This window comes from Scomber japonicus, chromosome 15 (assembly GCF_027409825.1).
Source record: "Scomber japonicus isolate fScoJap1 chromosome 15, fScoJap1.pri, whole genome shotgun sequence".
Lineage (NCBI taxonomy): Eukaryota > Metazoa > Chordata > Actinopteri > Scombriformes > Scombridae > Scomber > Scomber japonicus.
Genome location: NC_070592.1, coordinates 24,716,569 through 24,739,521, shown reverse-complemented (window position 1 = coordinate 24,739,521; position 22,953 = coordinate 24,716,569). Strand labels below are relative to the sequence as shown.

Sequence of the window (22,953 nt, the reverse complement as noted above, 5' to 3'; positions counted from 1 at the left end):
GGGGGGCACCAGCCTTTTGGAATAATGTGTGAATGCTCCAAAGTCATTAGAATGGTTACAGTGAATCAGAAAGAAGTTGCCCTTCAGATTTGAGTCAAATGTGTGAATGGAAAGAAGCCATGAGGTGTGACTGGGAGGAAGTGGTGAAGGAAGGAGAAGGGGGACAATGGGTGAGGGAAATAGTCTCCTTCATTGAACTTTCAGTAAGCTTTAGATAGCAGGCCTCACCAGCAGTAGATCTTTTAACCTCTTTCGTCCATTTGGTGTCCTTTTGGTGTACAGAAAACATCCTGGCATATGAATGAACAGGTGAGGAAACACTTGCAGATTTATAGGCATTTAAATGGTCTCCCAGCACACACATCTCAATGCCATTTGAAACCAGCCATGTGTAAAAGTAGCACATTAGAACTTTCAAAAAGATAAAGCGGTGCTTTAGTTTCTACGGATGTGCCAATCATCTGTGTTTCCTCTCTTTGTAAATCCTGCTGAGGTCTGCACACAGCGTAGTTACAGACATCAGGGCTCATTTTCCTGCCTTAAGAAGAAGCTTTCTGCTGCCATTCATTCTTGTAGAATATTAGAAACAAGTTTCACAGAGAGAAATAACCCTTCAAATTTCACAGGAAGCCTCGGTTTGTTTTGCTCAACATTTAGTCTTATTCCAGCGTTTCCTATGGAATCATTTTATATCTGTATGTACCATTATGCTGTGATACGCTTTGTTTCTGCCACTTGGCTGACACAAACAAATCCTCAGATCTAAATGACAAAATAAGCTGTTTGAGCTTTTTGTGATCTCTATAATAGTTTGTTTAAGCAAGTAAAATGTGAGCTGCAGTCTCTGTTTGTGCTGTAACAACATCAGACTACTCCTGCTACTTCTGCCTTTGCTTTTGAGAGAGGAGTCATCATTTGCATGAACACAAGAGGTTGCTTGTCAGGAAAATGTAAACACAGAAGGCCAGATTTTCAGTTTCTTCAGGGCCACGATTTGCTGCATTCTGCCTAAAAGGCTGAACTCACAGTTAGCACATCGTGTTAGTGAGTGTTGGCGAGGTGCGTCACCCTCCGTATCGTGTACGCATTTAAGGCACAATTGTATAAGTAACAGGTGGAGATGTGTTAACATGTTGATTATGTGTCCCTCAGGATTCTCTCAGGTCCTGCAGTTCAGGTATAAACATAGCACAGAAGGAAGGCTGTGGTGAGAAAAGAACTGCAACATTTATTCTACAAACATTTCAGATAGAGATATTCAGAGAGGGTCAATGATGTTTTCAGTGTTCATGTGGTTTAGACAAATTTAAAGGGTTAAAATGTGAAAATAAACGTATGAATAACTTGCACACATTCGTTTTTTTGTGGACCCAGCATCAAATTTCTGCTTTTAATCCATTTTGAGAGAATATACAGTATTAGAGGATTATGGCAAACATGTCTAAGTGGTGTAACCATAACATTTTGTACCAAATAATTAAACTTGCTTAAAAACATTAAATACTCAATAAAACACCATATCAACTAGTTTGGCATGATCATATTTTTAGGTGGATAAAATATTTAATATTTATCATTCTTTTGTGGTTACACCATTTGACATTTTCAGGAGCATTCAGTCTTACTTCTGAGTGTTACTCATTTCAAATGACATAAAATCAACAAAAATACGTACAAAATGTATATTTTAACAATTGTTAAATATATTTTTGAATTGCTCATCTTGCAAACTCTTATTTTCTCGAGATAGAGGAGCTGCACCACCAAAAAATATATAAAAACAGACTTGTAACTAAGTCTGATTCCTAGAAAGAAAAGTAGAGCAATAATTATTAATGGAACATATGTGATTATTTTGAACCCAACTCCTAGGGGGCAGGGAGCGGTGGCTTGTGTTAATTAAACTTATTCACCAGTGAATGCATTATAAAATGTTTTAGAAAGGAAATGTATTAAATGAATTTGTCTCTCTCTTTCTCTTTCTCTCTCTCTAACTAAAAGATGTGGAAGCTTGTGTATTTTTTATGCATCTTGTCCCATTTGCTTTTCATTTCCCATCAAGTTCTTTTTGCATTAATAATATAAGTAGTCGTAAAGATTGTAATATTACAGTTTTATGAGTAATAAATGTCTTTTTTTCGTCTTGTGGAGTTTAAGTACGGTTGAAGTAAATGCGGAGTCAAGACCACGCCATCATCAATTAGTCAAGGTCGTACGGTTTTTATAAAATCAGCAAACTCTTGGAAAGCCCTGTGAGCCGTCCTTCACTGGCTGAATACATGCAGCTTAATGAACTGCTGCTTTAATAAATCAGGAAATACAATACATGCACATTCCAGCCCGCAAATGCAGTGAGAACCACAGAGCACATTTGGGTTGCTTCAATTTTCTTGCTAAATGTGACCCAGTTTTTTCAGTTTTTTTTTTAACCATTGGTAAATGACAAGCTTTAATGTTGTTCTAGTGAGGACAGTCTCGCTGACTCGACAGAGAAAAAAATGAAGCCTTCATCAAGAAATAAAGATTTTAATATGACTTCAGCAGTCGTAAATATATGTGCTGTAACTCTAAATGACACCATTAAATATGAGGGTGCAACAGGATATGTAGACGTCCATTTACAGGAAAAAAAAGCTTTCCCAGTGGCTCCTCAACTGTAAATAATACCCAATCCCCAGCTGGACTGAAGTGCACACACATACAATGATGTGCAAACACACACATACACACACTTAGAAGCAGGTTACCTGGGAGGACCTGGAACAGGTGTCCCTCTTCCACGGACGGCTGACTTGCCCCTCACCGATGGCACCTTGGCATCCTCCGAACCACCATTCAGGTACGTGAGCTCTTGCAGCTGAGCCTGTCTGATCTCATCATTGTAATCCTGCACACAGAGAGGCAGGATGTTTAAACACACACACACACACACACACACACACACACACACACACACACACACAAATGGCAATACACTCGCTTTCAATTACAGTGTATTAAATTACGTCCTTTATCTCCAGGGCTACAGCCTGGGAATATCTAATTAATGTACTTCAGTTTCAGTTCAGTTTTAGTTTTATTAGTCGTATGTAGGAGTTAACAATACAGTGAAATGTGTCCGACAAGAAAACAAGTCAGGCTCAGCAATAAGAGCATGAGTCGTAAAGCATAGCATAGTACGAGTATATGTAAAAGATTAAATGAGATATAAAGACTACACATATGAAAGTGAGGATTCATGTGTAAAAGTGTGAATGTAACACTTTAACCCATTTGCCTTCATCTTTTCACCCTGCTGTGTGTGTGTGTTTTCTTCGCTGTTAAATTAAAAGACATAATTAACATGGACTTTAGTCTTAAAACCATAGACATGTATGTGTATGGTCATGTGCTCCACTAATAAATATGTTTCATGGCGACAGTGGGGAAAGATGTAGCGAGAGGAAAAAGGGGGGAGGAGGGGTCTGCTGATAATTAAGGATGAGATGTAAATCATCATAGCTCAGAGCATTGGAGAGATCATCCATAATGAATGGAGGAAGAGTAAATAAGCTCCATGCTGCGCGTTACTGCCAAGGAGGGTTTGGCCCATGCAGTGAAAGACTCCTCTCCTGCACTCCTTTATTCCTGTTATATACCCACAACTTCCCACCTAGGATCACACACTGATTCAGACAATCTTCACACACACACACACACACACACACACACACACATCGACAGCCTGGTCGGAATTACACTGCGAGGAAAGAGCAGGTCGCCTCTGCTGTTACTCGCTCGCATCACTGTGGACAAGCTGAAAATGAGTTGGCTGGAGCCAAAGAGCAGCCGAAGAGAGATTCAAAGGGAGAAAAGGGAAGAAGTCTGAGAGTATGTGTATGTGTGTATGTGTGTGTGTGTGTGTGTGTGTGTGTGTGTGTGTGTGTGTGTGTGTGAGAGAGAGAAACAGAAAGAAGATAACATACTGGTATCAGAAACTTCTTGATCTCCTCCAGAGCGTGACCCATCCTGGCGTAGGCCTCAGCCGGCGGGGCGAACACCTCGATGAGGACGTGCAGGTCTTCGTTCAGGTGGTGATATTTGGCCTCACCGCTCTGTCGTAGCTCTTCTTCCTGATGGTATAAAAAAAAAAGTTTGCTATCATATATTCTCTGTCTAAGAAAAAAAAGTCACCATTTAGCTATCGCAGTCAAAAACGTTTATCTTATGAGGTTTTTGGGTGGATTCTTTTGTATTTTGGCATGGATTTACTGCTGGGAGTTTTTTTCCATAACTGTTACATAATGATGTTTGATGCTTCGCCGCTGCACAGTTGCAAAATAGACAGACAGAAAATATTTATGTGGGCTCTCGTTTACTTCTGCAAAACAGGCAATCTTTTGGAGCGCGGCTGTCACATGTGACTGATTGCTTTTGTCCTCTCGCAGCTGCCTTTCCTCATAACAAATGTACAGACGAAGTATGTGCTCTCTTACGCTTCATCGTGTTATCTACTCTGCTTGTTGCTTCTCATCTATGTGATCAGTGTAGTTCTCGTTCGAAAATAAAGTCAGCTACTCCAGCAAGGAAAAAAAACCCAATACTGATAGGGTGAAATATTAAAATCTTATGCTAATATAATTTATTGCCTCCAGTTGAGAATGAGCGCTCGTTTGAAATCGTCTTTAATGCAGACACGGGGGGAGCATCGGCGCCTTAATGCACGGGCTTACTGGGGCTTAAGCCCCGAGCCTCGGGCCTCCAGGGGCCTCACAAGACATGAGCTTTAAAAAAAACCCTGCAGTAAACACGATGTAGGAGAGTAAGCTACCTGTGATGTAGGGACGGAGGTGATGATGATGAATCCTCTCACTGTGCTATAATAATCTTTACACACTTTATAAAAAACAACACACTCTCATCCCTTGTAGTTAAATACTGACACTGTCAAACCTCTCTGGAGTCTCATGCAGATGTACGAGATCTTACAGCTAAGTTCAATGTAGACCCACCTGATGCAATATTCATCAGAGCAACTGGTGTGGTTTGGTTAGGTTTAGACACAAACACTTAGTTAGGTTTAAGGAAAGGTCATGGTTTGGGTTAAAATGATCATTTTGACATTGTCATGTAACAGTAACACCACTACAGAAAGATATCTTGATTTGTGTTTCAAAACATGATACTCTTGGATTGGAAGCGGGAAGCTAACAGTGCCATCTAACTAGCCATCCACCCAACCCGCCTGTCCTTAGAAGCAAAATATTACCTTATAGATATCAACACTCTTATGATGTTTAATAATAAAAAATAATAACACAGATTGGTTTAAATTTGAGTTAGTTGAAAGCCTGGCACATTGATACTAAAGGAACTCAAGGAATGATTCATTCATACTATGTTTGAACATGGCAGCACAGTACAGCAGCAAGAGGTTTGGCTAGCTGCGTTTGCTAAAGATTTTCAAAAAGGACAAAACAAGTACCACATATACTTAGAAGACGAATTTAATACAGAAGTGATACCATTTTAGTAGCTTTTGAGTGTTTGAATGAACACGCCAGCAGCTGAACGACCGTGCTAACAGGCGACTTTTAGCCAAGTGTGTTGTGGTTGCTCCTAGCAACGACAGTGGTTGAAAACGCCAAAAGAACACTTAGGTGTCCTCACAAATTAGTTTTTAATTTTACTTTAATTACAAGTTTGAGTTTAATTAAAACTGTGTCACCTTTCTTAAAGTTACTTCTTCCATGAAGAATTTGACTTTAGTGTCAGTAGAAGTTGTGACCCAACCACTAACCTGCTTTTATTATGGATGTATTATGTGATCTTCTATCGTAGGATCTGTTCACAGATCACATAGCCAGTGTAAAAATATTTAGGCTGTTAAATTAATGTTGCCTCGGCATATTGTGGAGGGAGACAGAGGCACGCACTTCGAAAGAGGGAGCAAAATGTTAAGGCGCCCCTGTGGAGTAGCTCATTTATTTATATTTTACAGGAGTTATAACTTTGTTCCAGACAGTGCCTTTTTGCAACAAATGACACATCTTATTTTATAATCGACAACACTACAAGAATTTCAAATAACTGTCACCTTCATACCAGAAAATCAACAGAAAAGACATAAAAGTACTGTGCACAATTTGGTCCCTTCATTAATTAGGCTTGGTTCAGTGATGTTTGATTGGGATGATTTTCCCAATCCAGGAAGTACTATGACATTCTTCTTCTGCACACATGTCTTAGGGAGGACATTGAAGTGGACAGCACAGCAAACACTGAGTTACTGTGTGTTCAGACAGAAGGTGAGGTTTACATGTGGAGCAATTATACCAAAAGTTAACACCAATAAAAGTTCTGAATTGAAGTAAGGGAAACCTTTACGATAACATCAAAGAGATATATTCAGTTAGGTATTGTTTACTATATTGTTTACTACCATGTTTTTGCTTAGAATGCAAAACTGCTCACATTTAATATTACTTACCACTAAGCACAGCTGAGGATGATGGGAATAAATATATGTTTGGTTATAGATTTTGCACTGGATAAACAGCATTTTGAATGTAGTAATAGTGCTAGAGGAACAGTCTGTGAACTACTAAAGTTATTTGAATTCATCTTGACAGGGACATGAGTGTTTGTACCAGCTTTCATTACAATGCATCCAATAGTTTCATTCAAAATTACAATGTCATCCTCATGGCTCTAAAGGAAATCAGAGGATCACCAAATGTATACCATACCATCCAACAGTTGAGATATTTCAGTTTAGACCAAACAGGTGCACTGACCGCCCAACATTACCATTCTTGAAGCCACTAGCCACACCTGAAGAGCTAGAGTGGTAAAAAAAAATAAAAACAAAATCAGATAGTGATTCCTACAAAATATATTTGGTGTCCAAAATGAGAATAAATATAGTATGGATACAGCTTTTGAGATACAGAGCTGATTCCATGTTTTCAAAAACTGCTTTTATTGATCCATCCATCTGATCCATCTGTATGCTTGAATATCACAAAACATTTTGGCAAGATGTTGATCAGTCTGTCTGGTCAGACAGGTCGGCTCAACGGTGCCAATAAAGTCTGTTGATAACATATGCTGCAGTAGACTAGCTTTCACAAGACATCTTTACTTCCATGCAGAGTACTTGGTAATGTAAACCCAGTAGTATCTTACTTTATTAGCTAGAGAATGCACTAGTATATAATCAGTGACAAATAAGGGCAGATATCTTAAAATGTGCCCTAAAAAATGTCTTAAAAGCAGCATCAGGTTTATTAAAATGTAATTGTTTGTACTTTTGTTTTTGACATTGAAATGCACATTCAGTGATGACATTTGCATCATTTTTTTTACCAAAAGTAAGACAGAATGCTCCTCAAAATGTCAAATGGTGTAACCACAAAATAATGATAAATATTAAATATTTTATCCACCAACAGTGTTTTTAAGTGTTATACAAAGTCTATACAAGTCTTATACAAACTTAGTTTAAAAAGACATTGAAATGGTTCCTTATTCACGATTCTCCAGATTAAATTTAATATTTAGAACAATTGTATTCTATTACCTTTATTTAATATAAAAAGTTATAATGTAAGATCATGCCAAACTAGTTGATATGGTGTTTTATTGAGAATTTAATGTTTTTAAGCAAGTTTAATTATTTGGTACAAAGTTTCTATGGTTACACCGCTTAGACATTTTTGCCATAAACCTCTAATATATTCTCTCAAAATGGATTAAAAGCAGAAATGTGATGCTGGGTCCACAAAAAATTTCAAATTTCAACCCATTTAAATTTGATTAAGACACATGGACACAAAAGATACATTATTGGGGTTGAGCATAGCTCAGCGGGTAGCTCTCCCGCCCCATGTATAGAGGCTATACCCCTTGTGCAGGTGACCCCGGTTCGAATCCCAAGCAGAGCGGTGTTATCCTGCGTGTCATTCCCCCTCTCTCTGCCTCCTGTTTCCTGTCTATCTCCACTGTCCTGTACATTAAAGGCAAAAAAGCCCAAAAATATATACTTAAAAAAAAAAAAAAAAAGATATGTTATTAATCTGTATGTATACTTATAATATACCAGTTTTTTAGTGGCTGATTCAAACAAGCAGCAGGCTTCCACAACAACACCACAATCTTTGCTGGAGTTCCAACATCAGTTCAATGACCTGTCGTCAACATAGATAGAGTCAATGTGTAAACACATGTAAGTACAACTTCTGGCCTAAAAGGTGTTTTATTTCTTATTAAGTTCAACTGAAACCTCTGTAAGTAGAGCAGATGCAACTCACTCTTCTCCACCTCCGCCTGCAGATGCACAGTTCATCTAGACAGCATTGGACAAGTCTACCATGTAAACGGCGAGGAGCTTCATGGGCCGTTCAGTCCTGACAGAAGCAGGCCAGTCTCATATTATTGATGGTGAGAAATAGGTTAGCGAAACCCCCAAATGTCTCCCACCACATTACACAAAGGAAACAACAGGTTTGGCGTCCCAGTTTCTTCTTTAAAACAACAACAACACACACACACACACAAAAAGTTCTTCTCCGGGGCCTTCCAATGGCGGCAACTTCCTCTTTCCCTTCTCCCTCCCCAGCACTATGCATGCCAGTGTCTCTGATGTCACCTAATTATAAATAAGAGTGCCTGTGGTATGTTAATGATATGTTAATTCCCCCCATAAATCTGTGCTTTACGAGGAGAGGGCTCCTTTTTGCGCATAGCAGCAAGGCTGACAGAGCTGCTGGTATCGAGCAGAGAGACGACTGCTCACAGATCTGTCTCTCCTATTCCCTTTCATGTGTTCCTCGGTATATTTGCATGAAAAGAAGAAAAAAAAAGATATGAAAAACAATCATTAACTTGTGCTTTAACTATCATCTGCAAACAGAAGACGGCCCAGTCTAATGTTAGCATATGTCATTTGGGGACTACTTTTTCTTTAAAAAAGAGTTTAATTCATTTACTCCACACTTCCCATCTATACAGTCTATTCAACATGTGTACACTGTCTATTCAACATGTGCAAACTGTCAATGTTATACCTCCTAGATATCTCATTTGGTATGAAACCACTCTGTATGTGTGACCGCATTATTTGCATATGATATTATACACAGGGGCTCCTCTCCAAGCACTGATAAGAGGTATCCGTGATCCAGCAGCGTCCTATAGCAGCTAAGCAGCCCACGGCGGGAGATTACAGCTGTCTGTTTTTCATATCTACTGGCAGCATCTTCCCCCTGTTTACATTTTTTTTCCCTCCGTAAATCTGCTTATGAAAAGCCGTTCACCCTAGAAACAGAGGGCCACAACACTCCGGACCACAGTAGCTACAGCAGACGGAGCTTAGTGGTGAAGAATGCCATCAAAGCTCAGAGCGTTCCCAATCAAATGAAATATTTAAAAGGCAGATGAACCGGAGACAGAGTCTAAATGACAGCAGGGCAGCCATCTATCTATCATTGTTCATCTACACTTCTGATATGCAAAGTGGCTTACAGACACAAAGGCCAGAGGTTTTCTTTAATATGGCTTCCAACACTTGATGTACAGACCTCCATTAGTCAGTACATCATATGGTTTTGCATAGACTGGCACCAGTTGAGAACTCCTTCGTTCACATTCCACCTTTAGACCTTTCAGATATACTGGCCAATCACGGCTCTTTATTCCACACTCATTTGATAACCACGGACCATCAAACATTTTACACTGTGGGATAGTTTAACCCTCACTATCTGATCATCATCCATTCCAATGTTTCAAACACATCTTTGTTCTTTAGCTCTTTGAATGTTTTCTGTGCAAATGTATCTAGCTGTATTTATTTAATTTTCTTTATGATGTAATTATTTTTATATTTATCATGCTGTAATTTGAAAAAACAGTTTGATCAACACTTAAGACGTGTTCATTAACTAACATTGACAACCAATACTTCAATAATCCCATTCGGTGAACTTAACCCTAATGTTTACTTCACCTTTGTCGTACCTTTATTATTGTTACAATCACCTTATTCAACAATGCCTGACATCATATACATTAGGGGAAAGTCACCATTACTATTACAGTCATGTATTGTCAGGCAAACACTGACAAGAGGAATTGGACACTGTTCAATGTTACAACTGAAGCACATGTGAGTCTCGATTGTAAGAGCATTAAACAAATAGTTGTCATGGCAAATCAACGATATTTCTGTCAAACAATCGTTTTAAGTTGATGTCATAGCAAGGATGTGATTGGATAATGTATAAAAAGTAATTATATTATTGTACCAGTTGGCGCATTTGTGTCTTCCCTTGTAGGAGAGCACATCTATTATACCTACACAGCTATAGTGAATTTGATTGGTGGGAGTTTAAAAAATACTATACAAACCTAAATCTGATTTAGAATGTAATTGAATGATGTCTGACTGAACACAGAGTATTGGCCACACAGTCCATTTACATTTGGAAGTTATATTGACAAAAGGCAGACATACAAGGATAATGGTATGAAAAACCTTCAGCTTTTAAAGATTATATTAAATAGTAGAAAAATACATGAAAAAGTGTATAAACAACATTTTATCAGAAATGAAGCTTATCAGTTACTTGTTTTTCAAGGTAAGACTGCAACTTCTGAGTGGTTTGAAAAAATACACATAACCAAGTGTGCATTTCATCCAGACATGAAACTGCTCTTGTGACCTGGTTGATTACAGTACAGTTTTCCAAGGTAAAACCAGCTGTCATTGGCTTAAAGAACTCAAAAATCCATTAAAATTTGTGCCATTTTAATTGGGATTGGGATTTTTGCCAGGGACCCCATTACCTGCTGCAGGTTTACTGAGTTAACAGTTTTGATGTGTAGATTTTCCCTCCCTCTGTGCACTCCCCATGAGTCCACTCTTCACAGCTCCAGCATTGCACCCACACTCCTCCAGGCTTCAATGAAACAAAGTCACAAACCTAGCATTCAGTGTTCCTCTTCTCCCAGGTAGCTGTTGTTTGCTTTTTCTTTCAGAGCTTGGAACTGCGTGGGGCAACTCATTTTTTCTCTCTCTCCTTTTCCAATGCCTGTTTTGTTGTTAGTACATCTCTTCTCCTCCTCCTCCTTCTTCCCCTTTGTAATGGCTTTTCTGGGTCCAGCCTTCAGGTGAGGGTGAACAGCAACAGGATTGAAAACGGCCCGTACTTCCAGCTGCCCCCACCTAAAAAACAAAGCGCCAGCACCATGAACCCCAGGAGAGGCTGAGAGCCGGTGGGACGAGCAGGACTCGAGCCAACATGTGCAGTAGAGGCAGCACTCAGAGTGGTGGAGCAGCTGACAGATGCTGCAGCTGGCTCCAGTGAACTGGAGGGATCAGGCCTGTCTGTTACTGAAAATAAAGGTGCATAGTCTTGCTCTGTGAAGATGTGCAGGTTGAAAGGATAAACCCTGGTACATCTGAACCCAGCCATTATGTCAGCTTGTCTGGCAGCATATAGCAGAGCTGTTGCTGCAACAGAGACACATAGTCTAACTTCCAAAGCATGTTTTACAGTCTGTTTTTTATCAATTGAGAAATGTTATTCTATTCTTTAAATCAATTCTATTCACATCTAAGATTATCAGATAATTATTGCACTTGTCTGATCTGGAAAAAATCATCCATGCTTTTGTCTTTTGGGCAAAGTTAGCACTCAGAAAAGTGATTTCCAAATAAAAATGATGATTATTACTATTCTTAAGTAGTCTCTTATCTTATTTATGCCTTTATCTGGATTGTTCTTCATCCAGCTGTCAATGGGAGTGTTGACATATCTTTTCAAAGTCCTGTACACACTGCTGTCCACAGGCTTTAGCTTTTGGGAGTGATGGGGAGGGAAGGCCAACAAAATTACTCTGTGTTCCTGCTGAATTCAATCTCCTGGATGGACAAGTGTGAGGTATGGTTGTCTAAGAAGAAGGATCACCTTGGCCTGCGGTGAGGCCTCACAAAGTGCTGGAGAAGCAAGATGAAATTGAAACCTCCTGCATCCAGCCTGACCTGTTGGCTGTACCAATGCAGCCAGCGGGTCTGCCAATAATCATGAAAGCTGGCACTTCTTCCTGGGAAAGATGAGTTGGCGAGGTTTGCTATTTACCTTGTGAATTCACTGCAAAGGCCACGGTGATGGGAGTGCTCTTCTCTGCTGAGGTCCTTGCCCCAATTTTTTTTCACAATTTTGGTGGACTCTATTTTGTTGTTTGGTGTCTGGATTGCCGTAATAATAGTTTTGCCCATGTTCTACATATCTTTGGCTTCAGAGGGATGGTGTTCCAGGACATAAGCCAGGTTGTTGATGAAGGCTTGTATGTTATCTTGGTTGAGCTTGAAAACCAGCAGCCTGTGGATGCTGTACTGACAAACCTCTGGTGCCTCTTCACGAATTCATTCCTTGTTATTTCTGTCTCTCGCCATGCCTCTGTTTATTTGCAGTTATACTATTGTACTATACTTTTTCCACACACAACTTTTCACATAAAAGCAAATATCAAATCAAGTTACCAATTTATTTAAATCCAGAATTTAAGACAGAGCATTTCATGTTATTTACCATTGACATAACTATGAATTCAATATCATGACATACAACAACAGACTTTTATTTGAATGTATGATAATCAAGCTACTGCTGGTTCAATCTATTCTCATGTCCTTGGGGAATAATCCAAAGTAAAGTGCAGCTGCCCTCATCAAATAAGTCATTAGTTTCTTCTCCTGCTCCTCTGAACAGTCTGTAAAGTGGCTCTTGACTTTGGGAGCTCCTGACTCCCCTTCTCTGAGCTCATCCCTGCCTTAAAATACCTGTTCAGAGTCACATGGCTTATGCAATATGCTTTTGCCACAGTTTGTACAGTGAGATCCTGTCCGATGACTTCTACTTCTGATGCTTTTTTGAGCAAATCCCTGGACACTAACCCTAGCTTCCTCCCTATTTGGTGGCATTCAGGAAAATGAAGCTGTTCTTGCGAATCTAGGCAGCTACTAATTTAACATGTGTTACAATTGAGCTGCCGGTCACACCCATGCTTTGGTGTTCCTCGCAGATCAGCATGCATGTGAAAACTATGCAGACAAAGAACAGATACATGCAGATTGTATCTCCAGAATATACAAAAACAACTTTAGATTTGAATAATAGCTCTCCATTCTCTGCAGAGCGGATAAATCCTGTTGATATTTCTCAGGGATGTTTAACACCACACAGGCCACATGCCGACGTGATGAGTTCATGATGGCTTATACGCAGCGAGAGAAAATGTGCGTATTACAACTGTAACGAATTACATGTAAGGCGACTCCCTCCTACATTGTGCATTAGGTTGCTGCAAGTCTTCATTGAAGCTTTCTATCTGAGTGAAATATTCAAAACCTCAAACTCCAATATTCTAAATGTCTTGAGCAACATTTGGCAGTCCCACCAAAATTAACACTCTTTGCAAAGTTTGGGGTGTCCACTGGAAAAGTACGAATAATAAAATAATGCTTAGCTGCACAGTTTGAGATGCCAATTCATTCAGTTGTCAAACTACTAAAAAAACAGTGAGTCAGCACCAAAACTGCAGTATGGTACAAGTAGATAACTAATCAATTACTTCATGAACAAAAAATATATTGGGAATGATGTTTAAACAGTTATCAAAGAAAAACATGGTCTGGTTTCAGCTTAATCCATTTATTGATCAAATGATCATTTAATTAGTCTTTTTTTAAAATTGTGTCTTAGCTTGGTAAACTTGTTAAAGGCTCATTATACAGATGCTATTAAACCTCTCCACATTTCCTGTGGGAAACTTTAGTAGGCGCCACTCAGTGATGTTCTTTTCTTTCTCTGTCTAGCTTCTGTAGTTTTAATTCCCCTGCTGATACAACTAGGATGGTTATTCCATCCATCCAAATTAAATACATCACTTCCTGTTCACCACATGATGCTTTCCAGTACACAAAACACATTTCGGGTTCGTAGTCTACTGTGCTGGGCCAGGCCAAATCTACCCAACACCATCAATACATTCAGTGAAGATAAACACAAACTTGCAAGGAAAACAAACAGAAAATCAAACAAATAAAGGAGATCCTCTGAGTTTGCAATCGGTGCTGAGACGGATCAATAAAAGAGATTAAGATATGGGATTTGACAATAAGTTAAAACAATGAGGCAGAAAACTGCAGCAGAAGCTAAATAGACATTGATTTATATGACAGTGTCGATAGATTCATATTTTGCAAGCCTGTAAGCTGGTTAAGTAGAATATAATGTGTAAAATGGTGCAAAAAACTCAAAATTCATCTTGTGAATGTGATTTCAATTAAATTATCCCCGAGCTCTCTGAATAAAGATGGGCTTATTTATGAGAAAAAACACACAAAGATAGATTTTTGTTGGGGTGATGGACAGTTCACATGGATCACTCTTGCCAACAATGAAGGTATTTCTCTGCAGCATTAGCTTCAGCAGCAGCGGCAGCTGCTCACAATTAAATCCAACGCACGACTCACGGAAGGTGAAACAAAGAAAATGTGATTGTTTTTGTCTATCAGGGAAATTAAAGAGGGACTACAAGTCCCAGGGAGGAAAATGGATGAGTTAATCACGGCGCTAACGAGGAGGGGGCGCGGAACACGGATGCCTTTACATCATCCTGCTCTGACAGCGGCAGGACAACCGAGGTGCCATAACCAGGCGGGGAGAGACTGCGATTCCGACAGCTCGGTGCCTTTCAACCTCTCCGCACTCACATTCTTGTCAACACAAGATCAAGGTCCCGCAGCAGCATTTGAGCAATTATCCCGGCTCTTTGCAGTGTCGAAGAGCTTAAAGGGTAATGTGCTGAACGCTGTAGAGTTTCATCTTCCGACACATGTTTTACTGCATACTGTATTTTTCAGAGCTAGACAACAATTACATTTACATTACTTACACAAGGTGGAAACTGTACATTATCTCCTTTCCTGTCAGACAGGAGCAACCCAGAAGTGCAGCACAGTGTGTATTTTATCAATAGAAATAGAGACATGTCCTGAAAGGCAACAGTGCCTCACTTAGGGCTTCGGTGAAAACCAGACAGCTTTGTTTTTACTTGTTTGAGAAAATCTCTTGGTGAAAGTCTCCCTGACCTACATGAGGAATATCAATTGCTAGAAACTACGATAACACATGCTTTGCAGATTCGAAACAGAAAGTCAGCAATCGGCTTGAAGATAAAGTAGCAAAGAGGGTGTATTCCTCTTTTCCATAAACAAAAAAAAAGGGGAGGGGGAAGCAGCGGCGTCTAGGACAGAAAGCCGTCAGTCATAAATCCCGCAGCCGTGGTTGGTGCAGACGGGTAAGGGCTGCCGAGGTCAGCACATCTCTGTGACAGATCTTTTTCTCCAGGTGCTCGACAGAAGTGGGCCGTCAAAGATCTATTGATCAGGGTAATCAAAAAGGAATGTGGCGCGTGATGGCGGGAATCATTGCTGCCGACAAATCACCGGCCTCGACAAACAGACAGAGGGAGGGGGAAGCGGAGGGAGACGAGCTAAGTGAAGTCGATTTATTCCCAGTTAACCGAGTCTGCGATCAATTCTGCTGCTAAAAGAGCCGCTGCTTTATATCCGCTCTTTATATACCGACATGATCATTGATAAACAGGCGTTGTTAAACTGGATTGTGTGAGATTTGAGGTCGTAAACCCATCCCTATTTCACCCACAAGGTGTCCACTTATGTATATTTACATCCAAATCATCCCGAGGAGCATTTTTCCCTCTCCTGTGACAGAGTTTATATTGACAACAAAATCATAACTCTGCTCGCAGTTTCGCATTTGATTTGCCTGCATGTATGTCACTCGCTGCGGAGACTGTTTCTGCTGCTCCCAGGATCATTAGAATTTATATTCAATTTTTGAAACTCACGGCAGAGCTGTTTTTTTGTTTTTTTTTAAACGGCACGCGGTTCATGTGACCCCACCTTCAGCTGTCAATCAAATGATGTCTGAGTTACCACGGTGATCCGCTCACAGACAGGAATTGTGAACATAAACCTTCTCAGATTATCTCTTCTCAATTATAGCAAACATGAAGATAGTTCAGAATGAGGAAATCGTCTCCATGTGATCTTATTTTTTAAGAAGGAGTGATTTTTGATGTGTCTGATGTGCAAAAATAGCAAAAAAAAACACATTTGTTCCATAATTTAAATGTGATATTTTTGGTTTTCTGCTTTGTTAATCACATAAAACCAACTTGTTGACACGTTGACAGACCAAAGAATTGATTATTTGATTAGAGAAATTAATCATTGGAAAGGTTGAAGCTTCAAAATCACCTCTAGTGAGTCATGCATGTAAATTTGGAGAGCTTAAAACTTTATTGGAAAGAAAAAAACAACTTTTTTTTTTAGAGGATTGAGGAAAAAACTGGGGCAAAGGTATAAAGTCACCTCATGTCAGCACACTAAAAACAAAAAAGCCAATTTTATTTCAGGAAAAAGCACTGGACTTTCTCCCATTAAAATCTGCTATGGGGAAGGGGGGGGGGTCTCTTACCACCTATGTTCTCCTACCCTTCAAACCTTGTGAAAGAGTAACAGCAGCAGACTGAGAGGGAGGGAAAGACTGAGGGGGGTGAAGGATCGAGAAGAGCAGAGTGGGGGGAACGAAATAAAAAAAATAAAATAACAGAGTGGAGTGTTACCTTTTCTTTGTCTCTCATGGATCCTTTTCCGAGAATTGACATCTTTGTGAGCGTGTCCTCCTGTAGTCTCTTTAACGAGTTCCCGCGTGGCCCGAGGAGTTTGCCGACAAAGTTAAACTGCAACAGAGAGCCAGAGAGAGAGAGAGAGAGAGAGCACAGATCAATCAAAGAATCTGTGTTTGAGATAAAGCAGCAAATACATCTCTCAGGTCAATCACACCTGGCTCTGAAGATGATACAAAAAAATGTGTCTGCAATTTCTTCTTATTTGGTTTCGATAGGATCAGTATGGAAGCTTTTCTGAAGTGACCAATTTGTCACTTTGATCTTATACTGCATAAAGATGTGTAATGTAATGTACACTTTTACAAGTTTATTCAGTAGCAGTGATGGAGACACAAAGAAGACAGATGATCTTACATGTTATTCTATGCATTTACATTCATATCAGTTTTACAATGACAAATTAAGATAAAGTATGCTTTCCATAATGATGATGCTGTAGTGTGAAATAAATCCTATGTGAATTGCAGCATTATTATTAAGCTAACCCGGTTATCTCTATTATTTCCCATCTGTATTTACCATGTATTTATACTTTTACCATGTACTGCATGTACTCCTGTTTCTTCCTATGGACCATGCAAATTTGTCCTCCTAGGTCAAAATTGCCCCCTCTGATTTGACTGTTTATAAAGCATAAAGTACAAATAATCACCAAATTCTATGTCAGACCTTTTTAGCCAACTTCATTCCAATTTATCACTTGTTTTACACTTTTTTTTTGGAAATTATGCTCAATAGGTTTCATTTGAATGAAACTATACCTCATTTTTGAGTTAACGCCTATTGTCTTCCAAACACCATACAGGGTGGTTTAGTAGTGCCTGCAGTCTGCCTCTGAGATGGCATACAGCCCTGACAGTCTTCACCAATAAGGCAGGGAAGCCTGTATCTCTATGTTCCCTAATAGGGCTGAATCCAGTGCCAAAAGAAGTGTGCAGGGCAGCCACTGCTTTACCAACTGAGACCCAAGTGAGTGTCTCATCATTTTGATCATCTCTCACAGTAAGGGGACAATGTTCAGCGAGGCTCTTTTTATGAATGGGAACAAGCTGAAACTGTAAAAGCAAGGTTTGATTTTATAAAGTTAAAAGTTAAAATAGAGAGACATTGGAAATAAGCCTAGTTTATCAAAGGAACTATATTAGAAATCTATTATGAACCTTAATTTACTCACGTTGCACTTTTTCTATAATGCTCAGAGTCCAGTACACAGCAGAGGTTGAGATATCCTGTCTTCTACACCTAAAGCTCCCATTGTGCAACTCCCACAATGAAACAATTACTCAAGTGATGCTACTAGAGTCATTTTCTCCAACTTGATAAAGCTGATCCAGTGCCACAGAGGACATTACCTGTGTTCACAGGCTGAGTAGTACTCCACGTAACTGGAAAATTGACTTTAGGATGTAACATTGGAGGAATACCTTTTTTTTACGAGGACAGAGACAAAAAACCCAATAACATCTAACTAGACTTACTGTCTTTTCCTTCTTCCTAATTTCTAATATTTAACATGTAACTAAATACATATATTGCTGTTTTTAATTCTTTAAAATCAATATTCTTTATATTTTGTATATTAGTCATGATGTGGGCTTATTTGGAGCACACGTGGGTTTAAATGGTGTCATAGTACCAATTAAACTCACTTTATTTATCAAATATCTTTATTTTATATTCCAAAATCTACATGAACTAATGAATACATTTTACAATGAGAGATTAATGTTGCTTTATAAGAAATGATCTCCCTTATAAATCATGTCAGTATCCATGAAAAACAACTCAACTTAGATTTTGGTGCTTAACGGATACACTTACCCTAACAGCTGAAAAGATTAGTAAAAACATTAGAAAAGTCATCAAAAAGTAATCAAATGTAATAATTAACATCACTTTGATTAAGTAATTGAAATAGTTGTATTACTTATTATATTTTAAATAAGGTAACTAGTAATCTGTAACCTATTACATTTCCAAAGTTTCCAATCCCAGCCAACAATTTATCATTATGCAAAAGTATTTCAGGTCATATCAACCAGCCTAGACCAGCTTTACACTCTAATATCTATTCGACACATTTCCCAAATGTGTTATCTGAATATTTGAAGATAGATCTCCAACATAATGTGCTTTCTCGAACTAACATCTAACTTGACCACCTCTGGCATGTCACCGTCCATCAAAGGCTTTACAGGCTTCGATTACTTCACAAGGTCACCGCTTCTTGCCATAAAAACCCAAATGTTATGCATTACTGTGTCGAGGGATGTTGCGCGCAGACACCCATCAAAGTCATATAACCTTAACACGGGCTTAAACGCAATTCCACCAGCAGCCAGAGACGGTCAGGCAGGCAAAAGGAGAGCGATGCTTCTCTCCCCCGTCTCCATGTTTTCCTTTAACAGTGAGTTATACAGCTGTCTCCCTCAACTATCTAGGTCATCAATTAGCTAGCAGGAGGTAAAAAAAAAGAAAGAAAGAAAGAAAGAAAAAAAACAGCCAGTTTTGTTCTACACCTCACCTATATCTCTTCTGCCTTTTGTTCAGAGGGTGCTTATTAGGAGGCTCCTGCCAATTCCTGGGTGAGGGCTTTGAGAGGTGAGCTTTAGTGATTCGGTTTTGTACTCTGGACTGGGGCTGAACACCACTTGCAGTTCTCCACTACTGTATGTACCTCCAACTTTTATAATTACCACCAAGTCCTGTGTCTGGATGTGGTCATACCCGGTCCTAGTCAGTCTTTTCCTTGTAGTAAAAACCAATCCACCCTACTGTGCTAATTCCAACCCTGCACTTACAAATGCGACTAAGTGACCTCCTGCAAAGTTCTGACCTTGGATTGATGAATATGCAAGACTGCCATTGTGTTAAAAAATTCAAAGATGGGAACTTTGATGCCAGCTTTGCTCCATTTGTACCCTCCTAACATCGCCTAACCTTGCGAAATCTGCCTATACACACACATATATATATATATATATAGACATGGACGTGAATTGTCAGGTGAAGAAAATTCCATTTGAACTTCTCTAAGCAAACAAAAAAATGTGTCCTGCCTCTAAATGTATTCCAGTTTACAAAAGGATCATCAAAGGAGACAGCGCTACCGTGGGTGAACAGAACGGTGTCGGGAAATGTTTTAAAATGTGCTGAGTTTAACCGATGTCCTGCACATCCATCATTTCCACCTGGATGGAGCCTTGATCACTGAGCTGTGCCGTCTCTTGAACAATGATTTGCAAGAGAGAGCCAACATCTCTCCATGTTACAATAGATATTGTGCGCCATCCCTCTGACAGGTCTGGGTATTGGAACACGGTGTCCGGGAATGTTTGCGAGGATATCTCAGTCTTCTGTTGAGGAAATGGAGAGAGATCGAGAAGAAAACAAAATGCGACGATGTTCCCTCTCCATGTCTTAGTGTAGAAGCCAGATCGACTGTTCATACATAAATGTCAGGAGGCAAGCATGGCAAAATTAGCCTTAGTAGCGAATTTGTGTGAACAGTAAGTATCCGACAGGCTGGGAAATAGGAATTGATGCGGACATGAATTAATGTTGTTTTCGGGCTTATTTGAGATCTGGTGAAATAATGGGACACAATAAAAGGTTGGCTTGTCGGTGAGTGGAGTTAGGGAAGAAATAGTGCTCTTTGAAAAAGATACATTATGGGTTTTATTGGGCAATTTCAAACACAGACAGACTGAGACTTTGTTGAATGAGAAGAGGATACGCCAGAAAAATGAAAGAATGGGATCGAATAAAATCCACTGCATTGGAACACCTGAAGAGGCTCAAACTCTGAAAACTTTTAATTAAAGGTTACTTTTCTTAATTTCTGTTAATCCAATAATTGTTCAATGAGCAACTTTCTAATTTAATCAGTCTACTAAACAAATGAATTCAAAGGCACACAGAATGTTAAAGGTGTTAAATTCACCAGAAGAAAGGGTTAGGGTTAGGGTTAGAAAGGATCAGGGTTAGGTTTAGAAAGGGTTAGGGTTAGAAAAGGTATTGTTTAGAAAGGAAGGATTAAAGTTAGGGTTAGGTAGGGTTAGGGTTAGGGTTAGAAAAAGTATGGGGTAGTATGGGATATGTTTTCTTTTTTGTATGAAATATGGAAGGATTTCCACTTTACACCAAAATAATACAAAACAAATTATTTGCCTACATATTGAATAAGTCAGGACCATGGATCTCATATATCGTTATTAATACAATCTGATAAAAATGTACAGTAGGGATACAACCAAGGCTGAATTACTAACTATCATTTTAAGTGACTGAATTCAGGATCTATAGTGTCTTTTTCTTAGGAGGACAGGCTCATTTAAAAGGAAATCATGTTGATTTGCTTCATATTTGCCTGTTAAATGTCAGCAAGACTTCTTAATCTGGACATTTCAGATGTATCGCTAGCCAGTCGATATGTTTGAAGAGGGGATCCCACATATGGACAATCCTCCAAATATACCAGTCTTACTGAACACATAAATGTAATCCCTGCTGTTTATCAGATATCAACAATCCACCCCGAATCCTACTGTGATTGATGCTTTGGGCTTTCGCTAATGCTTTAGATATGACGAGGGATTATGGTGACTTACAAAAACCTGCCTGGGCTCTCCTGCGCTGGCTCACGTCATCAGACCGTGAGGACTGAGAGGACTGTGCTGCTTCTGTTTATAATCACCAGAATCCAAGCGTGATGTGTTTAATCACAGGTTGCCACCTGCTGTTCTGTTGTAGTTTTAGGCACACGCAAAAAAAAAAAACAAATAAAATGGAAATAGATGTAATGAATGAAAATACAGAATTTGAATTGTTGTGCCATATTCTGGTTGGAAGCTGTGGGTGATAAGAAAGACAGCAGACACAAGCAGGGATAGGATGTATGATTTATCACACTTAACTTGAAGGGGGTGCAGGAGAAAAGGGTGGCAGAGGGAGGGGAGTGGGGGTGGGGGATGGGTGTTGGGGGGTTATTTGAGATCTTTTCATCATTTGCTGAATGTATTACTGTGAGCCCGGAGAAAGGTGTGCTCACAGAAAGCCGGTGCAGGGTGATTGTGCTGAGGACAGCAGGACAGGAACGACAACAGAGGGATAAATCGCTGCTGCCGGCAAAGAGAAAAGTCACAGTCTGAACTGGAAATAAACCAGTGGGACTCCTTATGCCTCGCTAATGGCCTGCAGTGCTTTCTGTCAAAAGATGCTTTCTGTGAGAGGGCCCGCAGATCTAGCAAATGTACAGATAAGCGCTGATAGTGCATCCTTGTTCAAAAGGTGGGATATTTTTAGATCCTGAGTAGGTGTGACGTTATATGTCATGCTGGTTAAATCTCTATTTCTGTAAATATGGTTTCTATTAAATCTCACGGGTGAGCGTCTATAAGGAAAAGAATATTACAAAGAGAATCCAAGATTTGCTTACCGCAGCTTTCTCTATTACAGTGTCCAATGCACAACAGAACCGCGCCACGCAACGCTAAAATATCATCACTCTTGCCAATATCTCAGGAAGTCTCAAAATTCATCAGTGTCCATTCATCAGTTGGGCATTAAAAATCATTGCTGAGGAACAGCTGCATTTTATCACAGAGAATCAGCAGCCTGGAGCTTTCCACGTGCTGTCCTTGCCCGGTTCATTTTGATAAAAAGCGATGTTTGCAGAGGATGGATTTAACCTCTCCACATGTGCTCCTAAATGGCTATTTGGAAAATGGTAGTGCCACTTCAATGCCAGAAGCCAAAAAGGTAATGCTCGCAGCTCAGGAGAAAACCCATTCAAGTCAAACCGATCACTCTTGCCATTGCTACCTGCCAGATAGAACAAATTGAATTTGTCTTCCTTCAGTGGCCTGTTGGAGCTCTAAACAGCATATTAGTGGCTCTACTTATCAAAGCTGTCAAAGCATATCTGTTTAGTTGTGAACCTAGGAGGCTCAGATCAGCCTCCAGATGACACTACATGCAGGACAAAACCCTTTGGTGATCACCAACATTATGTTGTAGGATTAATGTCAGTTCTATATTGGAGTGCATGCCCATACTGGATGACAGTAATGACTCTCAAAGCAAAAGCAAAAGCACAGAGTATGCTTTGATCTGGTGATTATCAGGTTTGAGGCTGTGAATAATGATTATCTTCATTATGGATTAATCAAGTCAATTATCTTTCCA

General features: G+C 39.5%; 1 protein-coding gene across 1 annotated transcript in view; it reads right to left on the bottom strand.

Annotated features, from left to right (window-relative positions):
• khdrbs3 (KH domain containing, RNA binding, signal transduction associated 3) overlaps positions 1-22,953 on the bottom strand; it is a 109,979-nt gene that overhangs the window by 33,047 nt on the left and 53,979 nt on the right. Inside the window, exons 3-5 of the mRNA XM_053334539.1 lie at positions 16,702-16,818; positions 3,966-4,112; positions 2,748-2,887 (exon numbers count right to left, since the gene is read on the bottom strand). Of these exons, the coding sequence (XP_053190514.1) occupies positions 2,748-2,887; positions 3,966-4,112; positions 16,702-16,818 (404 nt within the window). The remainder of the gene's footprint in view (positions 1-2,747; positions 2,888-3,965; positions 4,113-16,701; positions 16,819-22,953) is intronic.